The sequence below is a fragment of the Takifugu rubripes genome, chromosome 16 (genome assembly GCF_901000725.2).
Source record: "Takifugu rubripes chromosome 16, fTakRub1.2, whole genome shotgun sequence".
Classification (NCBI taxonomy): domain Eukaryota; kingdom Metazoa; phylum Chordata; class Actinopteri; order Tetraodontiformes; family Tetraodontidae; genus Takifugu; species Takifugu rubripes.
Genome location: NC_042300.1, coordinates 1,913,989 through 1,938,059, shown reverse-complemented (window position 1 = coordinate 1,938,059; position 24,071 = coordinate 1,913,989). Strand labels below are relative to the sequence as shown.

The following is a 24,071-nucleotide window of genomic DNA, read 5'->3' as shown; positions in this document are numbered from 1 at the left end:
CGGTTGGTCGTCATCCCAAGAGACCGTGTTCAGTGGGAAGTCGGGAATTAGCATTACGGAGGAGGTGGGCGGAGGAGGTTCAGGCGTGCGCGCGTACTAGGTACCTTCCAGCTGCAGAGCAAGCCTTGTTTATGGTTGACCATTTAGAGCAGGGGTGTCCAAACTTTTTGCAAAGAGGGCCAGATTTGATAACGTGAAGATGCTCGGGGGCCAGTAGATCCTTCTGATGTTTTTTTAACCAGAAAAGCTACATGCAAATGTACACTATTATAAAACGATAATCATTGTCACAATTCTCTTTATTTTTCAAATGGCAGTGTAACCAAATATAAGCCACTCAGGCAGACGTAAACAACTCTAAAAACACAATTCTGCCTTTAATTCATATCTGGAGAGTCAGATAACATTGAACACTGAACTGTAGGGAATACCTTAAATTTCCATGAGTTTGATAAATGTAATGCAAAGTTGTCTGTTATCAATCAAGTTTAAGCAAGACCAGAAAGGATGCCTTTCCACTGCCTCGTATCGAGGAGAGCCTGGACGCTTTATCGGGGGCCCGCTGGTTTTCCACTCTTGACCTTGCCAGTGGGTATAACCAAGTGCCTGTGGCTGAGCAGGACCGTCCCAAGACCGCTTTTTGCACCCCCTTTGGTGGGCTGCTGAGCTTGCTGTTTTTGATCTGGAGATCAAGTACCGGTCTGGGTGAAACAACCGAAATGCGGACGCACTGTCGCGACAGTACGCACCAATGCTGGATTGTGTCATTCCATCTTTGCCTGGCACCTCTGTCCCGTGTAGCCTTCAGCCGAACATCCAGCCTGGTCCTATGGTTGGTGCCTTGCAGTCCTTGATTTCTATCCTTCCATCCCACTCTCCATCTGACCTTCGCTTGATGCAGGAAGAGGATCCTTTATTAAAGGAGGTGTTGGTGTTTTGGCGACGCAGGTCTCTCCCTACCTCTGCTGAGAGGAGGCAGCTCTCTCAGCCCGCAATTGTACTGTTGCGCCAGTGGGACCGCCTGGTAAAAAAAAATAGGGTGCTTTTCCAGCGGGTGTTCCGCTCTGATGGTGGGGAAGAACAATTCCAACTTGTTTTGCCCGCGGTGCTCAAGGGGACACCCTGCATCAGCTCCACCAGGAGCATGGACATCAAGGCACGGAAAGGACCACCAAGCTGGTTCGGCAACGCTGCTACTGGCCGGGAATGTCGTCAGACATCAAGAAGTGGGTGCAGCAGTGCGAATGCTGTCAAGTTGCGAAGGACTCGGGGTTAGGGTTAGGGTTAAACGAGATTTTGGCAGTGGATTTTACTTTGCTTGAACCTTCTCGTAATGGCTTTGAGAACGTCTTAGTCATGACTGATGTGTTCAGTAAATTTACAGTGGCTGTTCCCACCCGGGACCAGCGAGCAGTGACCAGGGCAGAAGCTTCGAGAGTGGTTTGATTTTCCAGCTTTGTGCTTTGTATGGGGTTGCCAAGTCCCGCACTACTCCCTATCATCCGGCCGGAAATGGTCAGTGTGAGAGGTTCAACAGGACACTTCACAACCTCTTGCGAACATTGCCGGTTTCCCGAAAGCGGGACTGGGCTTCTTGTCTTCCGCAAGTGCTTTTTGGCTACAACACTACACCTCATCAGAGCACTGGTGAGTCACCGTTTTACTTGATGTTTGGGCAGGAGCCCCTTCTTCCCATTGACTTTCTCCTGGGTCGTGTGCCGGACCCGATTCCCGGTGAGGTGCAGGACTGGGTGGTAGAACACCGAGCCAGGCTTCATGTGGCATTCGAGGGTGCTCGCGAGAAACTAGTGATGGCAGCGAGCAAGCGCAAGGAGAGACACGATCTGTTCGTCCGAGATGCACCTCTGCCAGTGGGACAGTTGGTGTACCTGAGGGACCATGGTGTTAGAGGCCGCCATAAGATCCAAGACCTCTGGAGCTCTGTTGTCCACCAGGTTGTGAGGGCCCCTACTGGCGACGGTGTGGTCTATACTGTGGCGCCTGTGGGTGACCTGGGTGGAACTCGGAATGTCCATAGAGACATGCTAAAGGCGGTCGTTCAGCCCGAAGTTGTGGCCCTCTCCTCACCAACTTCTCCATCTTTGTCTCCACTGGTGGCCTCTGGGGACGACTCTTCCAACAGCAAACTCTGGCTTCTGGTTTCCGAGGCCCCGGTGCCATCCATTGCCATTTGGGACCCCTCAGGCGTCCTCTGCCCCGGCTGCAACAGCACCCCAGGGTGTGTGCAGTCTGACTGCACCCGTAAGTAGCAGCGATCCATCACCAACAGTGCCCCCAGCTGACCAGCCTTGCAGTAGTCAACAATCCCTGCGTCGGACTGCTCGTTCAACTGCTGGGAGTCCCTCAAACAGGCATCACCTTCCGTGGTCAGTTAATTCTCAGGAGGAAGTTTCTAATCGGCCGCCAGACTCTGCATCCAATTCCCTAATGGCAGTGTTTAGACCTTGGTGCTAACTTGGCCCTGTCTCTCGTCGGGTCAACGATCCAAAAGGTAGGGGTGGATGTGGCAGGGCGTGGCCTGCCGTCTGCACAGGTGCCATATGGAGGTAATGCCTTAATTGGTGGGCGGGGAGAAAAGGTTTATATAAGGCACTGCCTCCAGCTGGCTTTAGTTGTTTTCCCCCTTCGACAGTACGGCGGGGTTGCAGCTTATCTGGGCAGTTCGACCAACTGAAACTGTTTCACAGAACGAGCATGCTGTCTGGCAGCGCCAAGGTAAAAGCACGGCATGCTAATGCATATTTCCTCTGGTGGTCACGACTTAAAGTGCAACAGTGCTTGAACGTGTCCTTGCTACTTGTTGCAGAAGGTCGGTGCTTCCTCCCGCCATCCTTCTGTCTAGGGCGCTTTGCCGTAAGGGCGCGTGCGCTAGTTTGTACTAGGTAGGTAAGGCGCAGCAATGCGCGTCACTGACTCCCCCACTTATGCAGTTGCTAGATAAATGGTAATGGGGCTGTTCTCGCTGCAGTTGGCTGCCGGCTGGTGTCAGTGGGTCGCGTTGCCCCAGCGGGAACCACTCACGGAGTGCTGGCGCCACCAAATACAGTCGGCACAGACTACCTCACTTACTGGACCCACTGCTGCTTTGGCCCAGTCCTTTAGTTCGGGAATCTCTCCTGTTCGCTCTCGCTCTCTCTCTCTCTCTCTCTCTCGCTCTCTCCCCTCGCTTCCCTTTGCTCGGAGAAACGGAGACGTTGTGGTGCCGCCGAGGCAACCACGGAGCTATTGCCTTCATTTTAGACTCTTAACAGTGTGTGTAAATTGTATCATCAACTGATATTTACTCTTTTTAGGTTTTGTTTCTTTTTGTTTCTTGTTTGATGTTGTGTACTTTTTGCTCACAATTTATTTGCCTGTGTGTGTGTGCGTGTGTGCTCGCCGCGTCTAATTGGAAATTAAATTGTTCCTTTTCTTTGTGGACAGGTGCTGCGGGCCACGGCGAGGACCCAACCCCTGGTGGAGGGCGTTTTCATCACCCCTCGTGTGTGGTTTTGCTTGCAGTAGCACGGGTGTTTTTAGTTTGTTTATCTCCTCTAATTGAGTTTTACCTGCCGGTGGGGCCCCAGCCCTGTCCAACCCTTTTGTTAATTTAATTTTTGTACAGCAGAGTTATTTCTTGTTGAGTATTGGATTTAATAAAATTGTAGCACATAATCCTCAATCCCGTCTCTGCCTCTGGAATAGAAATTTATCTGTGTGTGCCTGTTGACTGGTTAATTCCTGGGGTGAAATTCCCCAGGTGGTGTTGTCGTCAACCGTTACACCTCTCCCTCCGCCACATGTGCCTCTCCTCTCTTTACCCAGCCCCCCATCAGCAGGAGGGTCCCCCTACATGAGCCTGGTCCTGCTCAGGGTTTCTTCCTGTTAAAGGGGAGTTTTTCCTTGCCACTGTTGGGGGTTAGGCCCTGGGATTCTGGAAAGCGCCTTGAAACAATTTTGATTGTATAAGACGCTATATAAATAAAGATTGATTTGATTTGATCTCGGTCCATGTGAGTTATTGCTGGTCTCTAAATGGTTCCTCAATGAATCAATGCATTTTGTGTTATTCTTCATCCAATCTGAGTGATTCATCACAATACGTGTCAAAGTCACACAATGCCAAGACAGCTGTGGACCTATTCCAGCTGTTCATTGAGAACCATCAATAGAATATCTTTTCATAAACTGTTACTCTTTTAAAGATTAACATAATCACACCCAGGGGACCACAGGGGGAGCTGAGAGGTGCTTCTTGACATTGAAAAGAATAAAAACAGAAATACCACGACCGAAGAAGGCTAAATGCACTGGCCATTGAAGAGATTCAAGAAGATTCAAGATTTACTTTATTCATCTCCGAAGGGAAATTGAATTGTAATAGCAGCATAGACATGAAGGATTATAACTATAGTATATAGACATATATAGCAGCAGGTGTATTTACAAAGTATAGAAATAGAATAAAAATAAAATACAAAGAAGATTACAATATAGGCATAGAGATAGAAACAAGAATAAATTATAAGCATATTTACATGAATATAGAAATAAGATAAGAACATAAACATTAAGCAATTGTAATTGAATGGGTTTGGAGGGCACCTGAGCTGATGCATAAATCCAGTCCAGAGAGCACAGCTCTGACAGAAGGATGAATTAAACAGTCTCATGGCAGACGGCAGGAACGACTTCCTGTACCGTTCCTTAGAGCAGCAAGGCTGCAGGAGTCTGTTGCTGAAGCTGCTTCTCAGTTTGTCCACTGTGTTATGGAGGGGGTGGGAGGGATTGTCCATGATTGTCCGCACTTAACACCATCTTGTCCCTCACCACCTCGTCCAAGTTCGCAAGATTACAGCCAACAACAGACCCTGCCTTTTTAATGAGTTTGTTAAGTCTATTGGCATCCTTTGCTTTAATGCCTGCACCCCAGCAAACCACAGCAAAGAAGATGGTACTCGCCATGACAGACTGATAAAACATGTGGAGCATCCTGCTGCAAACACTGAAGGACCTGAGTCTCCTGAGGAAATAGAGTCTGCTCATGGCCTTCTTGTAAACAGCATCAGTGTTTGTGGACCACTCCAATTTATTGTCCAACTGGACACCCAGGAACTTTCCACATCTTTCCCACTAATGCCGACTGGGGAGGGTGGGGACTTACTTTTACTGAAATCCACCACCATCTCCATAAAAGTAACTCCCCACCCTCCCCAGTCTTTACAATTTAAAGTTGGCTAAGTCGTAGCCTTAACCGGGCAATAGCAATAGCCCTATGGGCATTAATGAAGTTAGCTGTAATCAACACCGCCCTGATCCATGTAAGCATGTACGGGTGCTTTTACTTAGTGTACTAGCTTGATATACTCCTTATTTAATCACTATCCAAGCGCTTACAGCTCATGCTGAAGTTTAACGACATGAGTGCATTATGTAATGCCATATATGCATTGTGTGAAGAGTTAATAAACCCTTAAATAAACCCTTAAACCCTGAATCACAATTCTTTCAGCATTGCCAACTTGTTAACTAACACAGTATCTAGCACCTTTTCAATTCATTATGGACTTTGATTTTTTGTCAAAAGCAAATAGCAACAAATGTAGCCTTTTCTTATTTTAATTAATATAATGTATCTCTATCTTCTACTATTCTCTCCTCTACCTGTCCTCCCCCATCTCTCTCCAGCTCTCCACAGGTGCTGCCTCAAGCTCCTTGCGTTTTGACGATGCATAGCCGACCAAACTAAAGCAGCCCACCGCAGCTGTCCTGGTGTAGTCAGCAGAGACACAGGCACATGGGGAAAATCGCTGATGACCCCACCCTTTCAGAGTGGAAAAGATAAGATCACAAAACAAGATCAAATAAGTTTAAAGATCATACCAGCAATGATACTTTAGCATTTATCTTAAATCATCAAAGGATCGAAAAACCTTGATTCAAAGCAACATACTACAAGCCATCCACTGTTACATAAGGAGAAAGCCTGTATCGCAACTGCAGACTATAGAAAGTAATATGGAAGACAAGGTAAGATACTGTAAACAATAGACACTTGATTCTCTGGACCTCTGCAGTCACAATTTCTGATGTCAAGTTTAATTGTAATGGTAATTTTTTTTCCATCTGTCACTGACATTAAGCTTCAAAATGGAGTAAAAGGTTTAGAAAGAATCTTCATTCAAAGTTTTGATTGTCAAACATGCCCCGTTGAGCAGATAATGGCTCTGAGGAAGGCTGAAGCTACAGTCGGAATGTGAAGGCATCTGTATTATACTTTACATGAAAAGAAACTCAAGCTATAAGTTGATTGATAACATTATTTAGTGAATTCTATAGACATTTTTGACAACCAATAGCAGCTTTCCTCATTGAGGAGTTGGCAACAATGTTCCGGGTCAATCATATGTCTGCAAAGCAGGCAGGTTGTGTTCTGACTCTCAAGGTAGTGCTGTTGTGAAAACCAGCGGGCCCCCAGAACTCTGCATTGCTAGTGCAGCAGGAATCACTCACAGCAGCAGTTCACCAAAAATCAACCATACAAAGGCAGCCAACTGAGAGCTCCCTGCTGAGTTTTAACAGATGATGACTGAGACAGATCTATGTATTTATTTACAGGCCTGTTTGCACAAATGTGAAATTGTACATAGACCTGCAAATGTGTACAGATGCACAGGTTTTTGAACATATTTGCAGGGTTGGCATCACGTGCAAATCTGAATAGAGCTTTAAGGATTTTTTTAAATGCACACACAGATCAGATCACACACACACATACAATGGGATATGCTTTGGAAAAAAATTAAGCTGCAATCATATTTTCATAAATATATAAATATACATATATAATGTTCTGTTAGTAGGTGAGTTTGCCACCCTGTTCACCCTGGATACATTCTCACAGAGGGCCCTATAATCAGCTGGTGACTCATTCAGGGTGTATCCTGCTTTTGGCCCTTTGCAGCTGGGATAGAACCAGTACACTTCTCACCATTAAAAGAATATAGATGTTAAATGCAGTCTTATCATCTTTCTTTTTAGTCTCACCAACAGTTTATCCCCTGCCATCTGAGACAATTGGACATGAGTGAGAGGAATAATCAGGATTCAGGAGTGAAGGTGCTCTGGGATTTTCTAAAGGATCCACTCTGTAAACTGGAGAATATCAGGTCAGTTCAGTAATCTCTACAGTCGGTCTTTCATTCATTTACCCCAATAAGTTTCTGATTTTCATCTGAACTCAGACTCAGATCATTTCTTTTAGTTTTAAACAGAATAAATAAAAAAATGTCCATGAAAGGTTCTCATCAAGATCAAAGAAATGTTCTCATTAGCTTAAAATTGGTCAATTTTTTTTTAAATTTTCCATCCATCCAACAGGCCTCAGTTCTAATGGTTTACTGAATACTTTTGTTAGTGCTTGTTGGTGGCCATTTGTATAATCAAAAGAGGTGCGAACCCTTCGGGTCATCAGGTTCTGTGATTGTTGCCCACGTTGAAAGCTGTGAGGAACGCCCCTCGAAGTGCTGAATCGTTTCAGCCACTCTCATCTGCATAAATCCAAAGCTGAATGGGATAATTGGCGACTGACGACGAACCATGGTGGAAACTAAAAAGCCTAGTCATTGCCTCACCACCCTGAATTCTAAATAAAATCAAATACTTCATTTCACAATCAATCAAATTCTAAAATATGGAAATACACAGCATCTCTGTTGCAGGTTTGTCAAAATGAGAGGTTAAAGTTTTCTGAAACCCGTTTCTCTCATGAGTTGCTAGTGGCTTCAATAGACTGGCCAATCAGGGCATTGGTATCATAGAACAGGGCTGTGTTTTTTTGGAACCCTGAGGAGGCATGTACCAAATAAGTAGCACCAGATGACAGGTACCAGGTACTTTTTCCTCAATGGAAATGCACAAAAATATTTGTAGAGTAACAGGATTGGCCACCTGTTTTTCACAATCCCACACCCAAGAATACCTGATGGTCAGGAGGGTCCACCAATGGTCAGGGTCAGGATGACCACCAATGACCACTTACAGCAGTATTCAGTAAATCTGTACAGAATATAAATACATGTTACCAGTCAGAACTTCAGAGCCTTCAAAGTTCACTTTTAAGATGAATTTCAGACATTTATGAAATTGATGCTTCAAGATGCCTTATTTATATGTTACTGAGCAATGCTGAACACATCTTATAATTTACCATCATTTTTAGTTTGAATCGCTGCTGCTTATCAAAGGTCAGCTGTGATTCTCTGGATTCAGTTCTGTCGTCCAACCCTTACCATCTGAGATTTCTGGACCTGAGTGAGAACATCCTGCAGGATTCAGGAGTGAAGCAGCTCAGTCATTTTCTTCAAAATCCACTCTGTAAACTGGAGACTCTCAGGTAAATTCGTGTCAATTTACAAGTAAAACAGATTTTTTTTTTTAGTTTTAATAATCTGAGGGGGAAAAAAACAAAATCAGTCATTTTAATGATTTTATTTATTTATTTATTTTTAATTTTTCCAGATGTGAGGTATAATCAGATGTGTTCAGCTTTACATAGCTAAATAGAAACATGCTTTAAATCATACTGAATTATTTGTTTTATAAATTTGTGGATGATTTCAAGCATGTTTCTATTTAACTACGGTAAGTAAAGCTGAACACAGCTGATTATCCCTCACATCTGGCATTTTGTTCTTATTCAGTTTGAGGCACTGCAGATTATCAAAGCTAAGCTGTGGTTCTCTGGCCAAAGCTCTGAATTCCAACCCCTCCAATCTAAGAGTTCTGGACCTGGGTCAGAATTTTCTGCAGAATTCAGGAGTGAAGAGGCTCCGTTCTTTTCTCCTGAATCCACTCTGTAAACTGGAGACTCTCAGGTCAGTTCATGTCAATTTACAACTATAACAGACTTCGTTGTTTTTATCTGAGCTCACATAAAATCGGTTATTTTCCTTTTTGAAACAAATAGAAAAAAATTGACTTCAAACAAAATTATTAAATGAACAATTCAGGGTGATTTCAAGCATGTTTCTATGTAGCTGAGCAAAGAAGACACTGCAGACATGTGATACAAAGCCTGCAGAACTAGTTCCTGAAGATGCCTCAAGGCTGTAAAATCCTGATCAGCTGATCAGTCACATGCTCTCCTCTGTAGATTGGGAGGGTATTTAAACCCCCCCAGTATACCTGACCATTCCTGATTGCTGCCGCTGCTGCTCTGTGTCTTGTTGCTTGTGCTGATTTTTTGCGTTGTTGTGTCTTGAAGTTCAATCCCACCACCTCCACAGCGTCCTCTGTTTTTATGAGCCCCAGCAGGGATCTTCTAAATATTCAATCTAACGTCTTAGTAGATTTTTAACAGGGAATGAATACATTGAGACAGAGCCTAGCACCAAAGCTGCTTCACTGATGATAAATAATTATTAGGATCCACCTGTTTTGCAAATAATTATGCTCCATAGAAAGGTAGATGTAGATACGGTATAATACGGTATACTACAGGTGTAAATCACAATGTGGAGGGTGATGAGCTACTAGCGAAGCTCTTGGACTGCTTTTTTGCTAGTTATTGTTATCATTGTTGTTGTTATTGTCACTAATATTGATAACACCATTTTAAATTTTAAAGATTTAGGAAAGGAGTATAATAAATGAAATTAATTTTAATCCAGACTTGTCTCACTGAACCTCTTAACATGATCAGGTTTCATTTATTCTTTCTTTAGTTTGAGTCGCTGCAGGATATCAGTGAACAGTTGTGACTTTCTGGCCTCGGCTCTGAAGTCCAACCCATCCTATCTGAAAGTTCTGGACCTGAGTCAGAACTTACTGCAGGATTCAGGAGTGAGGCTGCTCTCTGATTTTCTCCTGAATCCACTCTGTAAACTGGAGACTCTCAGGTCAGTAGATACACCTGTGTTACACCTGTTACACCTGTGCGCGTGTGACACTCATGTCGAGCTCTCCAGAAATTTCCCCCATTTCTCTTTCATGAGCTGGTTTTCCCTCCTTTCTTGTTAGTTCTTCAACAACTCTGATTATATGACCATTTGTCTCTTTAGACTGAATGACTGCCGTTTATCAGAGCTTAGCTGTCGTTCTCTGGCCTTGGTTCTGAAGTCCAACACCTCCCAACTCAGAGTTCTGGACCTGAGTTGGAATGAGCTGATAGACTTAGGAGTAAAGCTGCTCTGTTCTGGACTAGAGAGTCCAAACTGTAAATTGGAGACTCTTAGGTAAGTTCATAAATATCTGCAGTCTTTTATTCATTTAAAACGTTCCCAGGTCTTGTCTGATCTCAAACAGGAATAAGATCTTTTCATTTTTCTTTAAACAAATAGAAAAGAAACACCTGTAATCATGTGGCTCAGAAAACAGACTGAGAAACAGTCTGATGTCAGCAGAATGGTCTCATTTTAACATTGTAATTTACAGTTAAAAAAAATAATTTTCCAACTTGTATTTTATGTTCAGTGAAATTTGGGTTCAATATGTTGATCACGATTTAAAAAACAACAACTTGTGAATTCACACATTTGAGATTGTGCTGATAAGACGCCAAACAAGTTAGGTCAAGAGCTTTAAGATAAAGTTCATCTTATACTGGGGGGGGCATCACGGCATCAACATAAACCACATAACAGAAAATTTCCCCAAGGGGGGGTTGTACCTAGAACCTTTTGCTGTGCAGTGACGTCGCTAACCACCATGCATGCTAAACGTGTTTCATTTATCATTATTTAGATTGAAAAACTGCTATATATCAAAGATTAGCTGTGGTTCTCTGGCCCCAACTCTGAAGTCCAGCCGCTCCCTTCTGAGAGAACTGGACCTGAGTGGCAACAGCCTGATGGATTCAGGAGTGAAGCTGCTCTGTTCAGCACTGGAGAGTCCAAACTGTAACCTGGAGAGTCTTAGGTCAGTTCATGCGTCCGTACAGTCTGTCTTATATTCAGTTACAAAGACTTAACACATCAGATTTTAATTATTATGTTTTCTTTCTTTATTGATTGATATATTTTGTAGAAAAAGAAAAAATAGAAAAAACAATTTTGATTGTAACAAACGCTATATAAATAAAGATTGATTGATTGAAGTTTAAGGGCTCGTTGGAGATCCTGTATGTTCCCACAGTCAGCACATCTGGTGATGGTCCAGTTGTTGGGATGGCCTGGTTAGCTTTTTCTCTGATAGCTAGAGCTTTATCAGTGAAGAAGCTCATGAAGTCTTCACCACTAAGGGAAGAAGGGATACGTGGATCTAAAACACTGTGACTCTTGGTTAATTTGGCCACAGTGCTGAAAAGAAACCTGGGGTTGTTCTTATTTTCCTCAATTAAAGAAGGAAAATAAGCTGTTCTAGCCTTGTGAAGGGCCTTTTTGTAAACTACCGGACAGTTTTTCCAGACAGCTTATGTTGGGATTTGTGATTAAAGAGAAAAGCTGAACTCACCTGATTATAATTAACATGATTTATTTGTCCTTTATCTAGTTTGAGGTACTGCAGGTTAACGAGCGTCAGCTGTGAGTCGCTGGCATCAGTTTTGAAGTCTAACACCTCCCTTCTGAGAGAACTGAACCTCAGTGAGAACAGTCTTCACGATTCAGGAGTGAAGCTGCTCTGTTCTGGACTTGAGAGTCCAAACTGTCACCTGGAGATTCTCGGGTCAGTTCACGTGTCTTTCATTAATTTCAGAATGAGCTCAAACATGTTTCTATGTAAAAGAGAAAAAGCAAAAACAGAACGCATCCAGTTATAATTAACATGTTTCGTTTGTTCTTGATTTTAGATTGAATGAGTGCTTCTTATCAAATGTCAGCTGTGATTCTCTGGTCGAAGCTCTGAAGTGCAACATCCAGCGCAGGTGGATGGTGAAAACTATTCTAGGTAGGTATTAATATGGTTTATGCTTTAATCCTGTATCAATGCTTGTTACTCTCAGTGTTTTTTTCCCATATGGGACACATGGTTGCGTATATCTAAATGCAGTTTGATTGAAATAAGTGGTTATTGTTCATTTCTTTCATTATTAATATGAAAAAATCCAAAACTCTAGGTGGGCAGCGTCATATCGCCCACTATTCCTCAGCTGCCTCTGCCTTCCCCTCCCATCTGAGAGAACTGGACCTGAGTCTGAACATTCTGCAGGATTTGGGAGTGAAGGTGCTCTGTGATTTTCTCCAAAATCCACTCTGTAAACTGGAGACTCTCGGGTTAGTTCAGCTGCACTTGGTCTTTCATTCATTTAAAAAGACTGAACTCATCTGATTTTAACTAACATGTTTTCTTTTTTCTTTTCTTAGTTTGGTTGACTGCAGGTTATCAGAGTTCAGCTGTGATTGGCTGGCCTCAGTCTTAAAGTCCAACCCCTCCAGTCTTAGAGAACTGGATCTGAGTTGGAACGAGCTGAGGGATTCAGGAGTAAAGCTGCTCAGTTCTGGACTGGCTAGTCCAAACTGTAAACTGGAGACTCTCAGGTCAGTTCCTAAATCTCTACAATCTGTCTTTCATTAATTAACAAGTACTGAACATATTTGATAATAACCAACACGTTATATTGATTCGTTTCTTAGTTTGACTGACTGCAGCTTATCACAGAGCAGCTGTGATGCTCTGGCTTCAGCTCTGAAGTCCAACCCCTACCATCTAAGAGAACTGGACCTGATGTGGAACAACCTGCATGAATCAGGAGCAAATTTGTCTCATCTTCTCCAAAGAGAAAGTATTTGATGACAAACGTTTAGTCCTGATTTCGATCAATTCAGGACCAAAACAGAAATTCCTGTTTGACTCTTTATCACTGAAGCTGTGACAAAAAAGTGTTGGCAAGTGAAGTCTGCTGACTACAAGACCATCGTCGGAAAACCGAGAGGTCAGAAGCATCCTGGGGACATAACAATCTCGGCTACATCAAGCAGCTGATGGCTGACGAGAGCTGAAGGGTGGAGCTCCATCACTCTTTTAATTGATGTCTCTTCATGATACTATAAATCTGCTCAAAGTTGCATCTTGCTTGAAGGGAGTTTTTCTTTTGTCAGTGTTGCTTGTTGGGAGTCAGGCCATGAGTTTCTGTAAACTACCTACAGATCATTTTGAATGCTATAAATAAAGCTCAATTTGAATTGGGAAGGCAGGTTTTTGAAACTCTAAAATAATAATACAGTGGGACCTCTACTTACGAAATTAATTGGTTCCGGAAGTTGTTTCGTAACCTGAAAATTACGTATATAGAGACATGTTTTCCATGTAAATGCCCTAATCCGTTCCAAGCCCCCAAAAATTCGGACATAATTTTTTTTTATAAATCATAAAAGTGCATCAAAACATGTAAAAAATACAAGTTACAATTAGATTACTGCACAATAAATGTAGGAATTCAGTGCAAGGTTTCTCCAGGAACAAAATGAACTTTATTACAGGCTAATCTTACATTAGCCGTCATTACTAGCAATGAAGTTAACACTTGTGGTAACACAACCATCTAATGGACAAACATACGAACACCCACAATAAATAAAAGTTAAAGGAAGGCGACGCTGGGATACACACATACCTGTACATATTGACGTCCCTCCTAGCCAATGGGATGACAGGACGATGCTAGGCGATAGCCAATGGCAGAGCAGCTACAAGCATGTTTGCATTCGCTAAACTCCGCAAGCTGCGAGTAGCAGTGGTAGCGTATTTTTGCCTTTCATATCCTGAAATTTCTTTCGTAACAAGAGGAAATATTTTCCCGTTGAGACGTTTCGTAACCTGAAAATTCCGCGTGTAGAGACGTTCGTAAGTAGAGGTCCCACTGTATAATAGTAAAAAGTAGTGATCCCATAAATTACTCAAGATTAAAAAGTTAGATTTGCTGAAAAGACTACTTAAAAACTGAGCGACTGGTTGAACCTAATGTCTAAACATACACGGGATCTCCATCGATCAACTGAGGTGGGGGAGGGGGCGGCATGGGGGGAAACATTGGACATACCTGAACAGGCTTGACAGTAGACACATGAAGGATAGGGTGAATGTACATGGATCTGGGGAGGTGGAGTCTTACCGCTGCCGGGCTGATGATCTTCATGATGGAGAAAGGGCCAATGAATCCGGGAGCCAATTTCCTAGATTCCACTCGTAGGGGCAGATCCCTAGTGGAGAGCCAGACCTTCCAAACAACCTGGTAGACCGGAGCTGGGGGTCGGTGTTGAATGGCGGCGACAGAATAATGGTCAGCAGCACAAAGAAGGGATAAACTCGCTTGGTGCCATGTGCGACTACAGTGAAGGTAAAAGCAGAAGGACAAGTGATCTCCTTTTCAAGGGCAGGAAATAGCGGGGGTTGGTACTGATGACAGCACCGAAATGGTGAAAAACCAGTGGCCGAGCAAATGAAGGAGTTTTGGGCATTTTCAACCCACAGAAGCTGCTCCGACCAGGAGAAGGGATTGTCAGTCACCATGCAACGCAGGGCTGTCTCCATCTCCTGGTTCACACGCTCCAGTTGCCCATTCGTTTGTGGGTGAAACCCAGAAGACAGACTGGCCAGAAATGGCTCGATGGACACAACTTTGTTCAAGATCTGTCAGTGTCTCAGCAACACACTCTCGTGAGATTTGACTTGATAACGGTTGGAAGAAACATTAAGCGACTAAAAGTAAATAATTCCTTTTTTGTTTGTTTGTTTTTTTTGTTTTGTGAATGAACGGACAACTAACACAAATGAGGTTGGGTTCTTTCAACTATTATAACGTCACCGCGTAAGGAAAATATAGATGCCACATTTAAGGGCGCGACCGCCTAACTTAGCCATGATGCACACCTAACTAATACATGTATGTCTACTGAAGTGGAATATCTATTCTTTATTAAAGTATATCTATGATTACAAATCTCTCTGACTCTGACTACTTAACAGTGCAGTAGCCTAGTATTAATAAAACGACTCTATGTTATTTCTGATACCAGTCATTGCTATAATTGTTAAATGACCATGGTCTCCCTGTTTCCCCTGCTCCTTAGTAAACAGAAAAAGCATTTTCAGGTTGGAATATCAATTTTAACCAGTTAGGAGAGGGAATTAATTTAGGGTAAAGAATAAACAAGTGAATTTGGAAGTGATAATATAGAGAGAAATCAAAATGGTATAAAAAATGAACAGAGACAATTGGACATGTAACAATATAAATTTGGTGTTTGATAGAAAGTATATTTCTTTCTTTACTAAAGAGCTGATTAGATGGAAACTCCTATTACTGAACAACAACTCAATGTTTAATCAAAATATAGAGTTTTACTTTTACAAAAAGTAGAGGTCGATTCCAGCAACTTGTGTTGGAAAATGACCAGAATAAGTAAGTTATGTAGTGTGTGTGTGTGTGTGTGTGTGTGTTTTGTGTTCAAAAACCATCTTCTCTGCTGTCTGGCCTACAAAAAAAAAAGTAATTTAAGCACAATGTGACTCTTTCAATATTTTCAAGAGGGTTCTGATCTAAAAGGTTTGAGCCATTGATGTATGCCCTCTTCTCTGTGTCAGGAGGTAGCAGCAGGGAAACGTGCTGTTTCTGCCTCTTCAGCTCTACTCACGTGTGATCAGGGTGGACTTACGTAGTTCTCCTTGTTGGACCAGCCAGGATGCTGCAGCTGACGGAGGAATCTCTGCTTCTCAGCCTCCTGGGAGTATTTTTCCTGCTCTGCTCTAGTCAGAGATTTCCACTGTGGACACAAGACAAAGCAGTGTCCAGAATATTAATCAATCAGACATTTAAGGTGTTTCTCCATCTGAACGGATCAACAACTAAACAGACTGTCACACCAACAACACTCACCATTGATCTCAACAAAGCATTGGCAGCACTGCTGCTCTGAAGTCTGATGGCAGGACTCATGGTGGACCTGCGCTCCTTCATGAAGAGCATGAATGCATTCAGAGGCTTCTTGATGTAAACCTGCTTCTTCTCGGATCCTTTGGTCCATTTTTTGCTCTTTACTGAAAACATAGACAAATGTGTGTGATGATGATTCTCAAATATTCAAGCACATTTCAGACAACAGGCAGATAAGTGCGGTCAAAGACCTGCAGACTCAATGTGACCCAAGTAGGAGCATGGATTATTATGGTCTGTACAGCAGATCCTGAGATTGTAGTCAGTTCAAACAAGTTTACTCGTGACTTTGACACGTTTCCAGAAAGAGAAAAACAGGAAAACACTGGACGGCGCCCGCGGTTCGATCCCGGTTGGGAGGAGACCACGTAATCAAACAGATTTGATTTGAGGTGAAGTAACCGCTGAGCTAAGCCAGTGCAGAGACCATTAGCAGAAACAGAACTTATGTCGCTGACACAAAGCAGCGCGTTGTGATTAGACATCAGCGTAACGTTTAGTCTGCTCTTGATTGTCAGGAGGAGCAGGAGCAGCGAGGACTGAAGGAGAGCATGATGAAATTTGAAATCCTCTTCAAACCTTTAAATGCATCCAAAGAGACACATGAGTTATTTTCGCTTCCAGCTGCGTTAGGAAACAGAGTCTCTGCTCCAGAACTCCAGGGAGCATCATGGCTGAAGCATCCTTGGACTGAAATTGATGAAACAGCAACACATCAGGTCACCTTTGAATGTTCATCTACAGTCTTTCACTCTTAGGACCAACATCACCACATAGTTATGATCAAACTCCAAAATTTTCTCAGACAAATGTTTCATTCCATCAGCGTTGGTGACTTTCTGTGTGTGCAGAAGCAGCAGGGCCGCCAAAAGGGGGTATGTAGGAAGGACTTCCAGGCTGATAAAGGGACTGTGGAGACACGGGGGATCTGCTGTTACTACTGAATTTGAAAATCACGTCAGAGTACCGGTACCATTGCCTTCTTTATTTTAATGGATACAAAACTACTTTAAAATTTAAACTTCAGCAGCACGTGTGTGTGTGTGAATGATGTCAGAAATCAGTGATGTTACAATAAACTGAGTGTGTCTGCAGCAGCACAGCCATCATTGATTAGTATGTTGATCAATGAGGGAACTGATGACAGCCCACCTGCCCCTGGTTCCAGCCATGTAGGGATAGAAGAAGCTGTCAACACATGGCGAGTTGCACACAGTCATGAAGGAAGCTGCTCCCTGGTGGGTAGAGTTGTCATTTCCCCGTTCTGAACCGTCTGGAGGTCAGTAAATGTGAGAGGAGAAGCAAGCCCGCTGCTGCTAATAATAATTAACTCGATCGGAACACAAATCTGGCTATGGCTGGCTCGGTGTACCAGTGAAATATTTCTTCATACGTATCATTTTTATCACGCAACCTCCTCAAAAAGCAGGAAGATGACGACAACGTCACATTGGTGCAGTTATCAGTATTAACGTTGAACGTTTATCCAACTCTCCGCCTTGGACCGATGTCATAACAAGTCAAGAAGATAGTGTCGCACTTTAATGGTTCGGGGAGACACAGACTTCCGCAATAAAGACTGGAGGATGCGGGCAGCGATCCTCTACCTCTCGCATGCTAAGAATCTTTTTAGTTCAGGCTCTTACATAAGCTTAAATTTATAATCAGTGCATAATGTCAATTTCTTTCTGTCCTCTTGCCGACAACCTACAAAACAAAAACTTCCTGGAGGATGCGGGCATCGATCCCGCTACCTCTCGCATGCTAAGCGAGCGCTCTACCGTTTGCTCATCAGAGCACTGGTAAGGCATCGTTTTACTTGATGTTTGGGCAGGAGCCCCTTCTTCCCATTGACTTTCTCCTATGTCGTGTGCCGGACCCGATTCCCGGTGAGGTGCAGGACTGGGTGGTAGAACACCGAGCCAGGCTTCATGTGGCATTCGAGGGTGCTCGCGAGAAACTAGTGATGGCAGCGAGCAAGCGCAAGGAGAGACACGATCTGTTCGTCCGAGATGCACCTCTGCCAGTGGGACAGTTGGTGTACCTGAGGGACCATGGTGTTAGAGGCCGCCATAAGATCCAAGACCTCTGGAGCTCTGTTGTCCACCAGGTTGTGAGGGCCCCTACTGGCGACGGTGTGGTCTATACTGTGGCGCCTGTGGGTGACCTGGGTGGAACTCGGAATGTCCATAGAGACATGCTAAAGGCGGTCGTTCAGCCCGAAGTTGTGGCCCTCTCCTCACCAACTTCTCCATCTTTGTCTCCACTGGTGGCCTCTGGGGACGACTCTTCCAACAGCGATCTCTGGCTTCTGGTTTCCAAGGCCCCGGTGCCATCCATTGCCATTTGGGACCCCTCAGGCGTCCTCTGCCCCGGCTGCAACAGCACCCCAGGGTGCGTGCAGTCTGACTGCACCCGTAAGTAGCAGCGATCCATCACCAACAGTGCCCCCAGCTGACCAGCCTTGCAGTAGTCAACAATCCCTGCGTCGGACTGCTCGTTCAACTGCTGGCAGTCACTCAAACAGGCATCACCTTCCGTGGTCAGTTAATTCTCAGGAGGAAGTTTCTAATCGGCCGCCAGACTCTGCATCCAATTCCCTAATGGCAGTGTTTAGACCTTGGTGCTAACTTGGCCCTGTCTCTCGTCGGGTCAACGATCCAAAAGGTAGGGGTGGATGTGGCAGGGCGTGGCCTGCCGTCTGCACAGGTGCCATATGGAGGTAATGCCTTAATTGGTGGGCGGGGAGAAAAGGTTTATATAAGGCACTGCCTCCAGCTGGCTTTAGTTGTTTTCCCCCTTCGACAGTACGGCGGGGTTGCAGCTTATCTGGGCAGTTCGACCAACTGAAACTGTTTCACAGAACGAGCATGCTGTCTGGCAGCGCCAAGGTAAAAGCACGGCATGCTAATGCATATTTCCTGTGGTGGTCACGACTTAAAGTGCAACAGTGCTTGAACGTGTCCTTGCTACTTGTTGCAGAAGGTCGGTGCTTCCTCCCGCCATCCTTCTGTCTAGGGCGCTTTGCCGTAAGGGCGCGTGCGCTAGTTTGTACTAGGTAGGTAAGGCGCAGCAATGCGCGTCACTGACTCCCCCACTTATGCAGTTGCTAGATAAATGGTAATGGGGCTGTTCTCGCTGCAGTTGGCTGCCGGCTGGTGTCAGTGGGTCGCGTTGCCCCAGCGGGAACCACTCACGGAGTGCTGGCGCCACCAAATACAGTCGGCACAGACTACCTCACTTACTGGACCCACTGCTGCTTTGGCCCAGTCCTTTAGTTCGGGAATCTCTCCTGTTCGCTCTCGCTCTCTCTCTCTCTCTCTCTCTCGCTCTCTCCCCTCGCTTCCCTTTGCTCGGAGAAACGGAGACGTTGTGGTGCCGCCGAGGCAACCACGGCGCTATTGCCTTCATTTTAGACTCTTAACAGTGTGTGTAAATTGTATCATCAACTGATATTTACTCTTTTTAGGTTTTGTTTCTTTTTGTTTGTTTGATGTTGTGTACTTTTTGCTCACAATTTATTTGCCTGTGTGTGTGTGCGTGTGTGCTCGCCGCGTCTAATTGGAAATTAAATTGTTCCTTTTCTTTGTGGACAGGTGCTGCGGGCCACGGCGAGGACCCAACCCCTGGTGGAGGGCGTTTTCATCACCCCTCGTGTGTGGTTTTGCTTGCAGTAGCACGGGTGTTTTTAGTTTGTTTATCTCCTCTAATTGAGTTTTACCTGCCGGTGGGGCCCCAGCCCTGTCCAACCCTTTTGTTAATTTAATTTTTGTACAGCAGAGTTATTTCTTGTTGAGTATTGGATTTAATAAAATTGTAGCACATAATCCTCAATCCCGTCTCTGCCTCTGGAATAGAAATTTATCTGTGTGTGCCTGTTGACTGGTTAATTCCTGGGGTGAAATTCCCCAGGTGGTGTTGTCGTCAACCGTTACACCTCTCCCTCCGCCACATGTGCCTCTCCTCTCTTTACCCAGCCCCCCATCAGCAGGAGGGTCCCCCTACATGAGCCTGGTCCTGCTCAGGGTTTCTTCCTGTTAAAGGGGAGTTTTTCCTTGCCACTGTTGGGGGTTAGGCCCTGGGATTCTGGAAAGTGCCTTGAAACAATTTTGATTGTATAAGACGCTATATAAATAAAGATTGATTTGATTTGATCTCGGTCCATGTGAGTTATTGCTGGTCTCTAAATGGTTCCTCAATGAATCAATGCATTTTGTGTTATTCTTCATCCAATCTGAGTGATTCATCACAATACGTGTCAAAGTCACACAATGCCAAGACAGCTGTGGACCTATTCCAGCTGTTCATTGAGAACCATCAATAGAATATCTTTTCATAAACTGTTACTCTTTTAAAGATTAACATAATCACACCCAGGGGACCACAGGGGGAGCTGAGAGGTGCTTCTTGACATTGAAAAGAATAAAAACAGAAATACCACGACCGAAGAAGGCTAAATGCACTGGCCATTGAAGAGATTCAAGAAGATTCAAGATTTACTTTATTCATCCCCGAAGGGAAATTGAATTGTAATAGCAGCATAGACATGAAGGATTATAACTATAGTATATAGACATATATAGCAGCAGGTGTATTTACAAAGTATAGAAATAGAATAAAAATAAAATACAAAGAAGATTACAATATAGGCATAGAGATAGAAACAAGAATAAATTATAAGCATATTTACATGAATATAGAAATAAGATAAGAACATAAACATTAAGCAATTGTAATTGAATGGGTTTGGAGGGCACCTGAGCTGATGCATAAATCCAGTCCAGAGAGCACAGCTCTGACAGAAGGATGAATTAAACAGTCTCATGGCAGACGGCAGGAACGACTTCCTGTACCGTTCCTTAGAGCAGCAAGGCTGCAGGAGTCTGTTGCTGAAGCTGCTTCTCAGTTTGTCCACTGTGTTATGGAGGGGGTGGGAGGGATTGTCCATGATTGTCCGCACTTAACACCATCTTGTCCCTCACCACCTCGTCCAAGTTCGCAAGATTACAGCCAACAACAGACCCTGCCTTTTTAATGAGTTTGTTAAGTCTATTGGCATCCTTTGCTTTAATGCCTGCACCCCAGCAAACCACAGCAAAGAAGATGGTACTCGCCATGACAGACTGATAAAACATGTGGAGCATCCTGCTGCAAACACTGAAGGACCTGAGTCTCCTGAGGAAATAGAGTCTGCTCATGGCCTTCTTGTAAACAGCATCAGTGTTTGTGGACCACTCCAATTTATTGTCCAACTGGACACCCAGGAACTTTCCACATCTTTCCCACTAATGCCGACTGGGGAGGGTGGGGACTTACTTTTACTGAAATCCACCACCATCTCCATAAAAGTAACTCCCCACCCTCCCCAGTCTTTACAATTTAAAGTTGGCTAAGTCGTAGCCTTAACCGGGCAATAGCAATAGCCCTATGGGCATTAATGAAGTTAGCTGTAATCATCACTGCCCTGATCCATGTAAGCATGTACAGGTGCTTTTACTTAGTGTACTAGCTTGATATACTCCTTATTTAATCACTATCCAAGCGCTTACAGCTCATGCTGAAGTTTAACGACATGAGTGCATTATGTAATGCCATATATGCATTGTGTGAAGAGTTAATAAACCCTTAAATAAACCCTTAAACCCTGAATCACAATTCTTTCAGCATTGCCAACTTGTTAACTAACACAGTATCTAGCACCTTTTCAATTCATTATGGACTTTGATTTTTTGTCAAAAGCAAATAGCAACAAATGTAGCCTTTTCTTATTTTAATTAATATAATGTATCTCTATCTTCTACTATTCTCTCCTCTACCTGTCCTCCCCCATCTCTCTCCAGCTCTCCACAGGTGCTGCCTCAAGCTCCTTGCGTTTTGACGATGCATAGCCGACCAAACTAAAGCAGCCCACCGCAGCTGTCCTGGTGTAGTCAGCAGAGACACAGGCACATGGGGAAAATCGCTGATGACCCCACCCTGTCAGAGTGAAAAAGATAAGATCACAAAACAAGATCAAATAAGTTTAAAGATCATACCAGCAATGATACTTTAGCATTCATCTTAAATCATCAAAGGATCGAAAAACCTTGATTCAAAGCAACATACTACAAGTCATCCACTGTTACATAAGGAGAAAGCCTGTATCGCAACTGCAGACTATAGAAAGTAATATGGAAGACAAGGTAAGATACTGTAAACAATAGACACTTGATTCTCTGGACCTCTGCAGTCACAATTTCTGATGTCAAGTTTAATTGTAATGGTAATTTTTTTTCCATCTGTCACTGACATTAAGCTTCAAAATGGAGTAAAAGGTTTAGAAAGAATCTTCATTCAAAGTTTTGATTGTCACACATGCCCCGTTGAGCAGATAATGGCTCTGAGGAAGGCTGAAGCTACAGTTGGAATGTGAAGGCATCTGTATTATACTTTACATGTCTGATAAAAAGAAACTCAAGCTATAAGTTGATTGATAACATTATTTAGTGAATTCTATAGACATTTTTGACAACCAATAGCAGCTTTCCTCATTGAGGAGTTGGCAACAATGTTCCGGGTCAATCATATGTCTGCAAAGCAGGCAGGTTGTGTTCTGACTCTCAAGGTAGTGTTGTGAAAACCAGCGGGCCCCCAGAACTCTGCATTGCTAGCAGCAGTTTACCAAAAATCAACCATACAAAGGCAGCCAACTGAGAGCTCCCTGCTGAGTTTTAACAGATGATGTCTGAGACAGATCTATGTATTTATTTACAGGCCTGTTTGCACAAATGTGAAATTGTACATAGACCTGCAAATGTGTACAGATGCACAGGTTTTTGAACATATTTGCAGGGTTGGCATCACATGCAAATCTGAATAGAGCTTTAAGGATTTTTTTAAATGCACACACAGATCAGATCACACACACACATACAATGGGATATGCTTTTGAAAAAAATTAAGCTGCAATCATATTTTCATAAATATATAAATATACATATATAATGTTCTGTTAGTAGGTGAGTTTGCCACCCTGTTCACCCTGGATACATTCTCACAGAGGGCCCTATAATCAGCTGGTGACTCATTCAGGGTGTATCCTGCCTTTGGCCCTTTGCAGCTGGGATAGAACCAGTACACTTCTCACCATTAAAAGAATATAGATGTTAAATGCAGTCTTATCATCTTTCTTTTTAGTCTCACCAACAGTTTATCCCCTGCCATCTGAGACAATTGGACATGAGTGAGAGGAATAATCAGGATTCAGGAGTGAAGGTGCTCTGGGATTTTCTAAAGGATCCACTCTGTAAACTGGAGAATATCAGGTCAGTTCAGTAATCTCTACAGTCGGTCTTTCATTCATTTACCCCAATAAGTTTCTGATTTTCATCTGAACTCAGACTCAGATCATTTCTTTTAGTTTTAAACAGAATAAATAAAAAAATGTCCATGAAAAGTTTTCATCAAGATCAAAGAAATGTTCTCATTAGCTTAAAATTGGTCAATTTTTTTTAAAATTTTCCATCCATCCAACAGGCCTCAGTTCTAATGGTTTACTGAATACTTTTGTTAGCGCTTGTTGGTGGCCATTTGTATACTCAAAAGAGGTGCGAACCCTTCGGGTCATCAGGTTCTGTGATTGTTGCCCACGTTGAAAGCTGTGAGGAACGCCCCCCGAAGTGCTGAATCGTTTCAGCCACTCTCATCTGCATAAATCCAAAGCTGAATGGGATAATTGGCGACTGACGACGAACCATGGTGGAAACTAAAAAGCCTAGTCATTGCCTCGCCACCCTGAATTCTAAATAAAATCAAATACTTCATTTCACAATCAATCAAATTCTAAAATATGGAAATACACAGCATCTGTGTTGCAGGTTTGTCAAAATGAGAGGTTATAGTTTTCTGAAACCCGTTTCTCTCATGAGTTGCTAGTGGCTTCAATAGACTGGCCAATCAGGGCATTGGTATCATAGAACAGGGCTGTGTTTTTTTGGAACCCTGAGGAGGCCTGTACCAAATAAGTAGCACCAGATGACAGGTACCAGGTACTTTTTCCTCAATGGAAATGCACAAAAACGTTTGTAGAGTAACAGGATTGGCCACCTGTTTTTCACAATCCCACACCCAAGAATACCTGATGGTCAGGAGGGTCCACCAATGGTCAGGGTCAGGATGACCACCAATGACCACTTACAGCAGTATTCAGTAAATCTGTACA

At 43.5% G+C, this 24,071-nt stretch overlaps 2 protein-coding genes and 3 long non-coding RNA genes across 5 annotated transcripts; 4 read left to right on the top strand and 1 right to left on the bottom strand.

The window, feature by feature from the left end:
- Positions 1–2,407: 2,407 nt before the first annotated feature.
- Positions 2,408–3,500, top strand: LOC115253028 (uncharacterized). Its single transcript, XR_003891346.1, has 4 exons — positions 2,408–2,736; positions 2,828–2,903; positions 2,990–3,273; positions 3,445–3,500. It is a non-coding gene; the product is annotated as an uncharacterized lncRNA (long non-coding RNA).
- Positions 3,501–6,872: 3,372 nt separating this feature from the next.
- LOC115253032 (uncharacterized) lies at positions 6,873–7,679 on the top strand. Its single transcript, XR_003891350.1, has 2 exons — positions 6,873–7,169; positions 7,418–7,679. It is a non-coding gene; the product is annotated as an uncharacterized lncRNA (long non-coding RNA).
- A 945-nt stretch (positions 7,680–8,624) lies between these two features.
- LOC115253074 (ribonuclease inhibitor-like) lies at positions 8,625–13,128 on the top strand. Its single transcript, XM_029850004.1, has 9 exons — positions 8,625–8,643; positions 8,753–8,876; positions 10,062–10,235; positions 10,744–10,917; positions 11,491–11,664; positions 11,789–11,886; positions 12,056–12,212; positions 12,303–12,476; positions 12,573–13,128. Exons 1-9 carry the CDS (start codon positions 8,625–8,627, stop codon positions 12,727–12,729), a joined length of 1,251 nt encoding a protein of 416 aa, XP_029705864.1. The 3' UTR covers positions 12,730–13,128.
- A 628-nt stretch (positions 13,129–13,756) lies between these two features.
- LOC115253024 (transcription factor 7-like) lies at positions 13,757–16,501 on the bottom strand. Its single transcript, XM_029849829.1, has 4 exons — positions 16,451–16,501; positions 15,815–15,975; positions 15,594–15,701; positions 13,757–14,264 (listed from the first exon to the last, which is right to left on the bottom strand). Exons 2-4 carry the CDS (start codon positions 15,902–15,904, stop codon positions 14,220–14,222), a joined length of 243 nt encoding a protein of 80 aa, XP_029705689.1. The 5' UTR covers positions 15,905–15,975; positions 16,451–16,501; the 3' UTR covers positions 13,757–14,219.
- A 1,248-nt stretch (positions 16,502–17,749) lies between these two features.
- On the top strand, positions 17,750–19,355 carry LOC115253026 (uncharacterized). Its single transcript, XR_003891344.1, has 3 exons — positions 17,750–18,762; positions 18,854–18,929; positions 19,016–19,355. It is a non-coding gene; the product is annotated as an uncharacterized lncRNA (long non-coding RNA).
- The last annotated feature ends 4,716 nt before the right edge of the window (positions 19,356–24,071 follow it).